General features: G+C 39.0%; 1 protein-coding gene across 5 annotated transcripts in view; it reads right to left on the reverse strand.

Moving 5' to 3' along the window:
• The window catches only part of LOC123971964 (E3 ubiquitin-protein ligase MARCHF6-like), a 24,676-nt gene extending 13,008 nt beyond the window's left edge, over positions 1 to 11,668 (reverse strand). For 3 of the 5 annotated variants that reach the window (XR_006825338.1, XR_006825337.1, XM_046051098.1), the window contains exons 1-16: positions 11,407 to 11,668; positions 9,700 to 9,799; positions 9,136 to 9,209; positions 8,844 to 8,987; positions 8,256 to 8,328; positions 7,830 to 8,010; positions 6,889 to 7,138; positions 5,213 to 5,274; positions 4,860 to 4,892; positions 3,353 to 3,404; positions 3,103 to 3,161; positions 2,929 to 3,009; positions 2,523 to 2,591; positions 2,287 to 2,361; positions 1,935 to 2,069; positions 1,718 to 1,837 (exon numbers count right to left, since the gene is read on the reverse strand). Coding sequence is in view for 3 of the 5 variants with exons in the window: in XM_046051098.1 (XP_045907054.1) it covers positions 1,718 to 1,837; positions 1,935 to 2,069; positions 2,287 to 2,361; positions 2,523 to 2,591; positions 2,929 to 3,009; positions 3,103 to 3,161; positions 3,353 to 3,404; positions 4,860 to 4,892; positions 5,213 to 5,274; positions 6,889 to 7,138; positions 7,830 to 8,010; positions 8,256 to 8,328; positions 8,844 to 8,987; positions 9,136 to 9,209; positions 9,700 to 9,799; positions 11,407 to 11,425 (1,527 nt within the window). In the remaining 2 variants the exon portion in view is untranslated. The remainder of the gene's footprint in view (positions 1 to 1,717; positions 1,838 to 1,934; positions 2,070 to 2,286; positions 2,362 to 2,522; positions 2,592 to 2,928; positions 3,010 to 3,102; positions 3,162 to 3,352; positions 3,405 to 4,859; positions 4,893 to 5,212; positions 5,275 to 6,888; positions 7,139 to 7,829; positions 8,011 to 8,255; positions 8,329 to 8,843; positions 8,988 to 9,135; positions 9,210 to 9,699; positions 9,800 to 11,406) is intronic. The other 2 variants (XM_046051100.1, XM_046051099.1) reach the window with 2 other exon arrangements.
• Positions 11,669 to 12,688: the final 1,020 nt, after the last annotated feature.

The raw sequence follows: 12,688 nt of genomic DNA on the forward strand, positions 1-12,688 counted from the left end.
TTTGTTAATTAACATCTTAAGTTTCCCTATACTATCACACAGAAAGTTATAATATGCAGTGGGCTGCTTTCCCACGCTGTTAAAATCCCTTTCATTCATTTCTGACTTCACTATATAAGGCCAATGTTCTTTCTACCTGCGTTCCTTAAGCCACTCAGTCGCTGCTCTTCAAACATCATTGCATTTCTGTCAACCTCCAACCTCCACCGCATCAACCCCTTTTCCCTCAGGACGATCCAGGTGTTTCAGCTGAAAGGCTCCATCTGCTGGCTGTACTCCACCACCACCAGCGTCTAGACTCAGGGTACTCTACCTATCGCCCATTTTCATGGGCCTTTACTTAATGAAGATGACGATGAATCACATCAATCAATCAACGTCCTTACAAACCTTTAATTGATCAGGGTTTTTCCCTGCATAGACAAATTTTTGCCGCCCCTCAAAGAGGTTTTAGCGAGCGCCAAAGGAAAATCACCAGCGCCAAAATGGTCAGAATTGAAAAAAACCCAAAACCCTTTCAAATCCTCTCCGATGTGTTTTAATGGCCATTTATCAACCAACTTTTTAGCAAGCAGAAAATAAATTTAAATACGTCTTTGACTTCCAGCAGTTGCCTCTCCTCTCATCCACAGCGGCTGTTTTTTACAAACGCAGCAGGCACTGGATTAATAAACCATCTGCTGCGTTGGTTTGACTGCGCCTGAACGCTCCCTTACAAGCTCACGCTAATGACTTCCTGTTATTTCTGACAAGATAAAAGCGGTTTGTGCTTGAAGTGTGTCGGTATTCACCGGTACTGTCACCTTTACATTTTAGTTTTTAGTGTACCGGAACCGGGACGCTCCTCTGCCCTCTCCAGATCAGGTTCTCTGGACAATACGTGACACTCACCCGTTCTCTCCTGCCTGCTAATCTGCGCAGGGAGATCGGGTTCCGTTCATGCAGCCGTATGTATAGTAGCTCGTCAAAGTCACTTTTCGTTAACCAACCAATCACAGCCTAGAGGAGGCTGGTCATTAAAAAATGTTGAGGCACTACAGCAAACTTTAGAAATGTTGAACTCGTTGTTCTGTATGCACAGTTTTTATTTCTGACAAGTTAATTTGCATAAACAAATGAGAGACTGACCACCATGTAGAGCATTTCTATTGCGCAATAATTTAGTGACTGAAAACAACCCACAGAAACTGCTGTTTTGCCCAACTGGGCAAAGCAGGCCCAACTAATGGTAAGCTATAGTAGCCTGAACTATTATCTGAAATTATAATGAACATACAAACATTGGCACTAATCAAACCTTAACCACAAAATATCAGAAAATGGTTTTATTAGTGAAACAGCTAAATCTCTACTAATAAACAATCTGTAGGCAGATTATCCAAATAAAGTGTAACATGTAAATATATTATTATACTAACATTATACTTTCTATTTAATGTATATATATATTTTGTTTATCAAATGGTCAGAAATAACAAGAAAATGTATAGATTTCGGTCATTAGGCAAGTCATTGTCGTGCAAAGTCACCCACTCCTTATTGAAAGGTTTTTACAATTCGAGATTTTGCTTTATGGGAATTCTTTTCTTCTAACTGTACAATTTCACCTGATATGAGAACAGCGTATTTCTATGTATTTTGAATTAAAAAGAAATCTGGGTGTCGTTATGCCACTGAGGGTTAGGTTTATGAAAGACCCAAGGAGGAGGATACTGACCACAGAGAGTATAAACCTCCGCAGGTGTCTGTAGATGGGCAGGTGGATCATCTCTTGGACTGGGTTGAAGTCTGGATCGTTCAGGTTCCTCAGGAACCACAGCACACCAGGCCGGAGCACCTGCAACCACAAAAACATGCAGAACATTTCAAAAGCTGTGGATTGAGAGTTTTTACTCACAACGCATGACTTTGACTGGCTGACGTGACGCACTTACCTCTCTGAGCAGAAGGATGAAGGAGGCAAAGTAGAAGACGTAGACCATGCCGACCAACCAGTGGAGGAACATGGTGGTACCAGGGGCTGAGTCAAAACTCTGCTCCCTGTCTTTAAGAGTTGCATCAAACATCTCCTGCAATGAACAAACAAGCTTAACTGTCTATGTTTTCAAACACAATGATAAAAAACTAAACCAGTTTTTAGGAATTAGTTCAATAAATGTAATATTTTGGTTTCAGATCAGATTTGTGTACACATTATGCATAATCATGATTGCATTCAATCTGATTAGTCATTAAACACCAGTACGCTATTGTATCAACTGAGTTTATTCTGCCTGATTTTCTTACCAGTGAGCAAATGTCGAGCCACCAACCACAAATCAGCGGGAACAAGCCTATCTCCATGACAACCAGCAGGGACACCTGTGACATATAAAAATACAAATGCAATTTAGTTTCTGTTTTCATAATTTGTTCCTGTGATCATAATCTATCTAATTAATGTTTCAACTGAAAAGCTTTTCAAGTTTGATTAAAACTAAATAGATTTTTGGAAACATTCCAATCTTTCATCTCTAATTTACCTTGACAACAATGTAGCAGACGCCCAGGAGGCGTCTGGACCGCTGGAACTTCACTAATGAAGCCAATGCCTAAAAGGAGGCACAGTTAAGGACTGACACCACAATGTGATACAAGTAACATTCAGCCAGTATTTTAAGCATAAAAATTTAGTTTTTCTCATGGACACATTCAGCCAAAACAGACCACTGCCCTGACATTTTTTGGTTCCTGTATGACTAGACAACGAACATTTTTAATGAGATGTATGTTCAGTGGAGGAACAATGGTCCTTGATTCGGAATATACTGTATAGAGACATTTTAAATAACTATGCAGAAACCACACCAAAGCAACTACGAGTGTGAGACATACTATATGTGGGCCATTTCATACAAATTTAAAAAAAATGTTGTATGTAGAGGATACATGGCAGACTATGAGAGCTCCAGCCAGAAGGATGTAGCCCAGTATGGAGGTGACGAGGCCGTCAAAGTGTGAAGCTTTGACCTGCAACCAGATATATCATCATCATCAAATACATTCCATTAACACAAATAGTAAGGAATTTAAAATACCCCCCGTGCATTGTTGTGCACTTACATAATCTTCAAAGCCCAGTCCAACCACTGAAAAATGGCCAATATGATACGGGCAAAAAGCTAGAGGGAAATACAAAAGTTAGGTTAGAATATGTAGTTTAGTGGAGTGTATAAGAACAGGACTGTACATAATGGATATCACTGAATTATGATGGACAACCTCCTTAAGAAAGTACACCAAAACATTGCTATTCTCGAAGGAAATGAATGTATGTACAGTACATCACCACTAAATTGCAGGTTTAACTTACCAAAGACAAGAATAAAGAGTGTGTTGAGAGACACCACCCAGAACACATGCTCCTAGAGAAGAGACACATAATTGTCAATGACAATTACTAGCTGTAAGGCAATGGAGACTGTGTACGCATCGTATCCACGGAAAGTTGACAAAAGCCTTAAAACTGGTGGTCTTATGAACCTGTGGTCACTGCTCTCCACAGCTCACTGAGGAGGAAACCTTCTGCTGCAGAGAGTGGGACCTGTTGATGCCAGACTTGGATAATCTAGATGTCAGCGTTCCCCACTGAGTAACTAATTTACAACAAATTAATTTATGGCTCTGATCAACATTTTTCCATCATCTCAAAATCAACTGAAAGAAAAGACCAATACTTTCTATATGGTAAGAAAAAAGCAATTAAAACACATAAAGCACTATTTTATGTGTGGAACTGCATTGTGTGACCCATTAGCAATAAACACTAGCATCTGGTTATAAATGTTCATGGACTCATTATGATCTGAAATTACAATGGCAGCATTAGTAGAGATAAAACGCCAGATGTTGCCCCACATGTAGACTGTTGTGCAGTTAGCCAAGATGGCTACTCTGGGGTGCCACTCTCCGTGTTTGTTTTGGGTCAGACTCAATCATTTGAAAAATTGTGTTTATTTGGACAGCTGTAGGAGGCTCACACAGCTTGCCCCAATTTAAGTTGTTTTGCGTGAATCCTTGTTTTCATGAATCTTTAATAGGGAGGTTCCAAGTGCAAAGACAGCAGTGATGATAAATGATAAGAATAGAAAATAAAAATAGCAATTCTAATCCTCTCCAAATGTGTCTAATAAAAGTTTATTAAACAGCTGAACAAGCAGCATGTAAACTTGAATAAAAATTGCCTTTGACCTCTAACAGTCAACTCCCCTCTCAGAACATCCTGTGATTTCACGCAACATAAAAGCACTGCAGGGACTGCTTGTGTGCAAGGAGCACATGTCATTTCTGAGACGGTAATTTCAGCTGTACATTCGGGATTTTATTTTATTTCATCAGTTCTTTAATTCGGTCACATTTACAAAAGTTTACTAAAGTTACACTACATATATACTACAGTGTTTGTCAGTGATATGTGTATGGTATGTGTGACATATCAAATATTAAATGTATTATTGTTTGGTCCAATCACAGATTTTTTTTTAAAAGCACATTAGCATACAGGTGTCATTTTCAAGCTATTGGTGTAAATTGGATGTAGTAATGCAAAAACTATTTTTGCTCAAAAAGTAAGAAAGGAAAAATGAAAATAATGATTTGTAGTACTAAAAACGCAAGATATTTAACACCTGGAATGTTAAATGATAAAATAAACTGATTTTGAAACATATAGCAAAGAAACACATAGCAAAAAAACAAAAGAAAATGGATAATTTTAGACCCATGTTGTGCATAAGAAGGGGACTGGATAGCTTGTGCATCAAAAGGTTAGGTGCACTTGAAACTGTGTGTAAGAGTAGAAAGAGTGTGTGTGCACTTACCAAGAAAACTAAGGAGCCGTCCAGCCCCAGCATCTGGGACACAAACAGAAAGTAATGTCATGATGACGTAAATAAATGAACATGGTAATACTACTTGTTTTATTACAAGTGCTGCTACTATTACAACAAAAATGAATTTAATAACCCCAAACCCAGGCCAGCTACAAACAGCATCCCTGTAAGTGGCAAGAATCCAGAGTCCTGCTTAAGTACACTACAGCATGGATATTTCCTGTCACAGAAGCTTTTAGCCCACATTCACCTGCCAATTAACCGCTACCCTGCATTGTGTCCTAGCTACAGCACACCACTTTATGGAACAGGAGACAGAGGGATTAAAAATAGATTCCCACCCTTTCCCAGGTCAGCTCCTCTGCTGCACGGTCCCACTCCAGGGCGTTCCAGTTCAAATCTTCTGCAAAGGACAATCAGGAACAACTGAAACAGTACAGAACACCTACAATGGGCAGTGAAAATATGCTTCTGTGGCTGTATTACCATGAAGGTTGCTTTTCCTTGCCATGGTTTAATTCTATTTATTCTTTTATAGAGGAATGAAAACGCCATTTCATACAAAGCTTGACATGTACTCAACCTTAAAACCCTTCTTTAAGAATTTATGTCCATGTCATTTATTTAAAATGACCACATAACCACATATCATTTCTCAACTTTTATATTATAATTTAATAACTTAATTTACCAAGAAAGAATAGTGTCAATTAGGGGTGTAACGGTTCTGAAACCAAGACCGAATCCACAAACACCCATGGTTCCATCTTCTGTGTTGCGGGATAGTACATTAGTTATTATTATTGCTACTTGCCCATGCAGAACAGAAATTCTAGGGGACGAGCTTTACCTGGAACGTTTTTCAGCTGCTGTAGTATGTTAGTTGGCTTAGCCCAGTTACTCAAGCTCCTGTAGTGTCACTGCCTCCAAATCGCAAACACAAATCAAAGATCAGAGCTAAAGGATCCTCTCGAGGCATTTAGATCCACAGTATGGGAGCATTACGGTTTCCTGTTTAGTTACAGTGCAAACAGGCAATAATAAGTGCATTGACATTGTTCAGTTGAAGTCTGCTATGTCTGCAGAAATACTGTCACGTCATTTACGACGCCATCAATCGAATGCAGGCTCAGACTGTCAATTCTGGTAAATGCCAGATGGACCACCACCAGCAATGTGGGGAAAAATGTTGACGGGTCAGCCGCATCCCACTTGATGTTGGAGCAGCCCATCTCATTGGGGTTTACACAGTCCCAAAACTGTCAATAGGCTACCTAAGTCAGGTGCAGGAAGTTGTATCAACTGTCGACACCTCCCCACACCCCTTGAAGTGGATCTGTCCATCCATGTAGTAAGAAGTCAAACGGGAAATAAACAAATGAAATCAAGACAGAAAGAGCGGGGTTTGAATGGAAAATACCAAATGAAATGGATAAAGGGTCTAAAAAAGCGAAAAGGTAGAGCGAGCCTAACGCTGCAAAATGTTTTAAGTTAACACATTTATTTTTCAAAAATAACGCTACCAATGCCAGTGTGTCACTTCATATTTGTACCGTGCCAAAGCAATAACAAATGCTACAGGAGTGTTACCGACAGCAGATATGTCGTAAAGAGAATTTAAGCAAATGCTCATAGTTCCTACGGGCCTTTATATGTGCATTCAGTCAGTCCAGTTTCCTGTATAAATTAGCACAAGCTGCTGTTCAGGAATTATCATCATCATCATTAATAGCAAGAATTATGGCCAATGAGCCAATGCTGAATGTTTACATTTTTCCAAATAAATAACAATAATATTATTTCCAATTTTTTTTGGTTTTCCCTGCCATAAACGCACCAAACTGTGATCCCAAAACCGAGGTACATACTGAATTGTGAATTTTGTGTACCATTGCACCCCTTGTGTCAGTTCCAGCCCACAGTAGATCTGTGGCCACTTAACAATAATTAAGTAAAAAGCTTGAAAACCACTATTAAGTGAATCAAACATCTTTTTTTCCCCCATGCACACACTAACCTTGTCCCCCATTATTGCCATCAGCAGCATCCTCTTCCCTGCCTTCTTCTTCGTCGTCGTCGTCCTCTTCATCTTCCTCCTCCTCCTCCTCATCTCCTTCCTCGTCATCAAGTTCAGCCTCATCTCCTTGGTTGCCAGCCTCGTGTGGGTTGACAGGTGCCAACCCGTCTGGAGCAGCGTCTGCAGGCTGCTGGGCTGCTGGGCCGTCAGCAGCAGCCTGGGCGTTGACTCCAATGTTACCGCCTGGAACCTGTAGAATCATGAAATAATAAAGACACACGTTACCTTTTTTTGCTAAAGCAACAGAATTAATTGAGGTAATATTGGAGTTCTTCTATGTTCATTAACCATACTCGCTTGAGAATTGTTGAGCTGCATTTCTCAAACCTAGAACACGGGGGAATAAACTCATCACCAATTGCTTTGTCACTTGTAACTAAGATATTTCAGTCCTGAACTGTGCTGCTCATTACCAATAACAACAGCAGAGGATTTGACATCATCTGGCAAGAAATGATTTACTTATCTGGTTATGTGTAAACACAGACAAATGTCAGGGCTAGCTTGGCAAGCACACTCTCTATCAGAGAGGCAAACTGTCCTGAAGTTTCCTCTGAGGGGAAGCGCTGGCAAGACCGCGCAGGCAGAAAACAAATGTGACCCAACATAGAAAACTGGCAAGAAAGTTAAAAGTGCATTAATCATTTTTCACTATGTCAAAAAATGTGTATTATAATCAAACTTTATGTGACAAAAAATATTCAAATAAAGACAAGAAAATGCTTTAGGGAATCACAACTCCGCTGGCTTATTATTTACAGATATGAGCCTTATGCCAACTATGTCAGAGTGCATTAGAATATATGTGGAAGCCAATACCCTTTTTAGGCCACTATTTGTCCAGCTATGAGATGCTAGCTGGCAACATAAACTGATCTCACCTCATTGGCTGGTGCAGGGCCGTTGGGCTGGTGAGGAACCAGAGGGGGTTGATTCTGCTCTAACCACTGAGGGGCACCACCATGGACAATCTGCTCTCTAAGCCACACCAGGCTGATGAATGCACACAGTGTGCAAGTGACAACAAAACAGCCCTGGAGGCAGTCTGCAAGCAGGTTTTGTCTGCGAGGAGGAGAGATGATGTGTTTTACACCAATTTCACAAATTACTTCACTACAGTGAGCAGGACAAAGGAAAAGAGAAGATGATGTGATGGATGGAAGGAGCTTTTGTGAATAACCACACTTTAATTCAACAATCAGATCTTAACCATGTACATACAAACCAATTGTACAAGATATAAAGAACACATAGACCTACAATATAAAAGAAGCATGACAGTGTAAGACCAGAGAATTCAAACTTACGTTGAAAGCATATCTAATGGCAGGGTAAGGAGAGAGCTCACAGAGCCGGTAAATAAACACTTGTAGATACGACCTGTTAAAAAAGCAAACCGAAAACCCCCAACAATCATTTCTTGGGTGTGACAACTACCGTTAAACTAAAACAAAATTACAAACTATGTTCTAAATTCTACAATTGTATTTGTATTGTATTTCACTTCATGCTAAAATAAAAGTTATGAGTCAAGTTTTTTTTTTAGCAAACCAGCTCTTAGCAGGTGAAACCAAGTGTACATTTCAGCCAATGTTTCAGCTATTGTTTGCCAGTAAGCACAGATACAACTTAGCCCTAATCCCTAAGTAAAAGTACTCATTTGTGACTTAAAGGTTCATTCGTTGCTGCAAGGTGGGTTGAACGATTATATTTCGAGCTTTTTTGTTTTATCTAGTTTCAGAACTTCTAATATTTAAACAACTGCTAAAAAATTTTTTCCTAAACTTTGTTGGAAATGAGGAGATGCATAAGATATGCTGAAACAATATGACAGCTGCTGATAAAATTTCTATATTTCATTTATTGTGTTTTTTCAAGGGAATGATGTGACTTACATGCTGTGAGAGGCACCACGCCTAGCCAGGCAAAGGCCACTAGTGTATAGTGGAACCAGTATCTGATGGCTGTTCCAATACTGGTGACCAGCCCTGCAAAGATGTCTTGGACAGGCAAGCGAGACGGCATGTCTGGAGAGTAGACTGGAGGAAAGAGAGAGTGAGGTAGGTAAAAAGTGAGAGAATGGGGATAGTACAAATAAAGGGAATAGATGGTCATAATTAGGCATTTAGTCTAGGAGCTAACAACAAATTCATGCATAATTAATCTTCCGAAAAACAAACAACTTACTTGGTGTAAATGCAAACCTGTGTTTGCATAATTCGCAGTATTCTTTTCTGCTGTGTTTCAACCACTGTAGTAAGCTGTGAAAACAAAATGACACCTCGGGAGTTTACTCTTTTTATCCTATGGAGACTTTACATCACACTTGCACTCCGAGAATCTCCCTCTATGATCCAGCAGTAATATCACACAACGTTTCCATGATTCTTCACAACTGAACTGATGTGAGCGTTCCCTAGCCCAAAAAATATTAATAAATATTGTTGTTTTTGTTGGTCAGGTATGCGATTATTTATAAACTATATTCAGGTACAGGAATGTAAAGTGATGTCTTTGACATAATCCCTACCATTCTCTAACTTCCCAAGAGAATTATTTCCCCATGTTGCAATACACTTCACACAACAACAAAATTCAAACAAATTCAACAACATCTGCGAAAGCAAGACGAATTAAAATGTAGAGAGACAGCATTCTACCTTTAGCAATAAAGATAACAATTTAATGAAAGGCAAGAGAAAATAATGGAAATGGTTACATGTTTAAATTCTAACAACTCACTGAACGTACCATTCCTGATGGATAAACTTGATGCTGCCCGTGCAGACACAGGGGTGGTAGAGCGGCTTATCCTGGGTCCCCTCCGAACGACATACCCGACAGATGTCTGCTGAACAGTAGGCACGCAATAACATAACTTCGCAAACAATGACACCCTACTCCTAATATATTTAATTTAATTAACTTGGCACTTTGCATTTCTATCCATTTCACCAACAGACACTTTTTAAATTGTAAATTGTTTTACTGTTACTGTATTATTTAATTCTGTAAAATAGGGCTGGGCAAAAAAACAATAATTATAAGTATTGCAATATAATTTTACTGAATAAAAAAATAACAAATGTTCAATAAATGTTTGATTTAATTCATTTGAATCACAAACTAATTAGCACTTAATGTTTCTATTAAGATATTTATTTTGTTGAGGAAAAAGGACTGGAAAAAAAGGATTTTACTTAATTCTACTCAAGCAATTTTTTTGGGGAAAAAAAGAAAACCATAAAGAATAGTTTAAAACAACAATTAACCATATGTGCTATATAGACAAAACTGACATGGCACACCTTTGCTTTATACTTGTTAGAAATAATGATTTATACTTGTGTGCTTCTTTTCGCATCACATAAAATGAAATTATTTATTGTGATAACATTTGTAGCCATTTAGCCCAGTCCTACTGTAAAGCACTTTGAATTACCTCAGTGTATGAAATGTGCTATATAGACAAAACTGACATGGCACACCTTTGCTATGATACCTATTGTTAAAAATAAAGAACAATACATGTGAGCTTCCTTTCTGCAGCACATTAACACTCTCAGTAGTTTCATAACTTGTGTGTGCATGTGAGAGTGTGAGAATATGTCTTTAGTAAATAGAACAGGACAGTAGGTCAAAATGTAATCCTTGGATTACCTGTGCCACAACATGACCTAAATAAAATAACTATAATTAGCCCAGAATGCAAGTGCATAATACCCAGAGTACATTTTGATTTCATATATATAAAAATATAGCTATATTCATAATACAAGAATACCACAGTTAGTGACCGCAGAACACCTGAACACCAAGCTAAAGTCATTCCCGTAGCATAAATAGCGCATAGAGAAAATCTGTGGGGGGGTAACGTTACTTGTCCAATTACTTCAATGATGACAATTATAATATTAGCGAGTATGTTGAAGATGGTAGTTTTGTTAACCATATTTGGTCTTTGGTAACGTTTTAAATTGGGATTGTTAACTGGCAGTGCTGAACGGCGTGTGAACGTGACGTTAGTTATCGTAACGTTACTGTACGTAACGTTATTGTTATGATAACGGCTGCGTAGAACTTCTAACGTTAACTAGATAATTAGCTACATTAACTTACATATGATTTTAATGTGAAATTCACGTCTTCTAAGACTTCTATCACCACAACCCACTTGTGGTAAAAGGTTTCGTTTACGAAAGCAAACAACAGAAACCTAACATTGCTGATTTTATTTACAACAAAGCTAAAGGGAGTAGGCTAATGCTAGTTATCTAGCAAGCTAACGCTAACTACCTAGCGGTTTCTTTAATTCTGGTGAACCCATGTCACAATTTAAGATGTAACATGTAGAATCGGTAAAGCCACCGGCAGTAGTTAAACCTGACCTACAATGTGAGACAGACATCGTTAGAGTGAATTACCAATAACAATTATGGGCAATCAAGTTTCAACTACCTTCCTCTGCGGTGTCCATCTTGCCTGACTGGCAGCCGTGTTCCACAGTAACTTAGGACACTCAGTATAAAAGCGATGACCGCTGGCTATCTACATGTAGACATTTCAAGTTCGTGTTCAGTTTAGTAGCTTCGATTAGATTTGACCTGACCATATGGATCGTACTAAAACAACGCCTTTTTTTTACTTCATAGTCCATCAGCTAGCGGTCAGGACATACTCAAGAGCAACAACATGTGATTGTGCGCTGTTTTCACCACTAGAGGGCAGCCAGCTTCACAGTAAGACGTTTATTTGTCACATTACAACAGGTTGTAACTCCCTTCTGCTACGTAGCTGACAATATACAGTAATACAAAAGCAATCATAAAAATGGTAGACAGAAATAAATAGTTCAATGGAGCAGTGCTAAGGATGAATTGGAGCTGCTCTGCAGTCTTATGGTGCAGGAGCATAAACTTCTACATCTCTTCCCAGAAGGCAGCAGGCTGAACAGGGTGTGGCTGGGGCGGGTACTGTCCTTTAATACTCTTTGGACTCTGCATAAACACCTCACCTCACCGATATCACTGATGCTCGGGAGATTGATATCAAGGCAGTTTTAATCACCCGCTGCAGAGCCCTCCTGTCCTGGGCCATGCACATCCCATGCCAGTTAGTGATGTTTTCAGTCAGGATGCTTTCTACTGCTCCTCTGTAAAAGCTGACAAGAACTTGGCACAAAGAATTTAGCCTTCTTAAGCTTCTTTTAGTAATACAGTCGTTTTTGAGCTTTCTTCATTTATGTGTATTCAATTTTATTAAACACACAAGTCTCAAAACAGGACACCGTGCAGGAGGAGAACACATTTGTCTGTAAAGGATGATGTACAGTGGGGGGAAAAAGTATTTGACCCCTTGCTGATTTTGCAGGTTTGCCCACTTACAAAGAATGCAACAATCTACAATTTTAATCATATGTACATTCTAACAGTGAAAGACAGAATCCCAAAGAAAATTCCAGAAAATCACATCATATGAATTTATAAAAATTGATGACCATCTGATGAGGAAAAACAAGTATATGACCCCCTACCAAACAGCAAGTATTCTGGCTCCTACAAGCCAGTTAGTCTTTCTTTAAGACACAGCCCCAATCCCAACCAATTATCTACATCAAATACACCTGCCTCACCTCGTTACCTGTATAAAAGACACCTGTCAACACCCAAACAACCAGCATCCAACATCACCACCATGGGCAAGACCAAAGAGCTTTCTACGGACATCAGGGACAAGATTG

The sequence above is a fragment of the Micropterus dolomieu genome, linkage group LG06, assembly GCF_021292245.1.
Source record: "Micropterus dolomieu isolate WLL.071019.BEF.003 ecotype Adirondacks linkage group LG06, ASM2129224v1, whole genome shotgun sequence".
NCBI classification, from domain to species: domain Eukaryota; kingdom Metazoa; phylum Chordata; class Actinopteri; order Centrarchiformes; family Centrarchidae; genus Micropterus; species Micropterus dolomieu.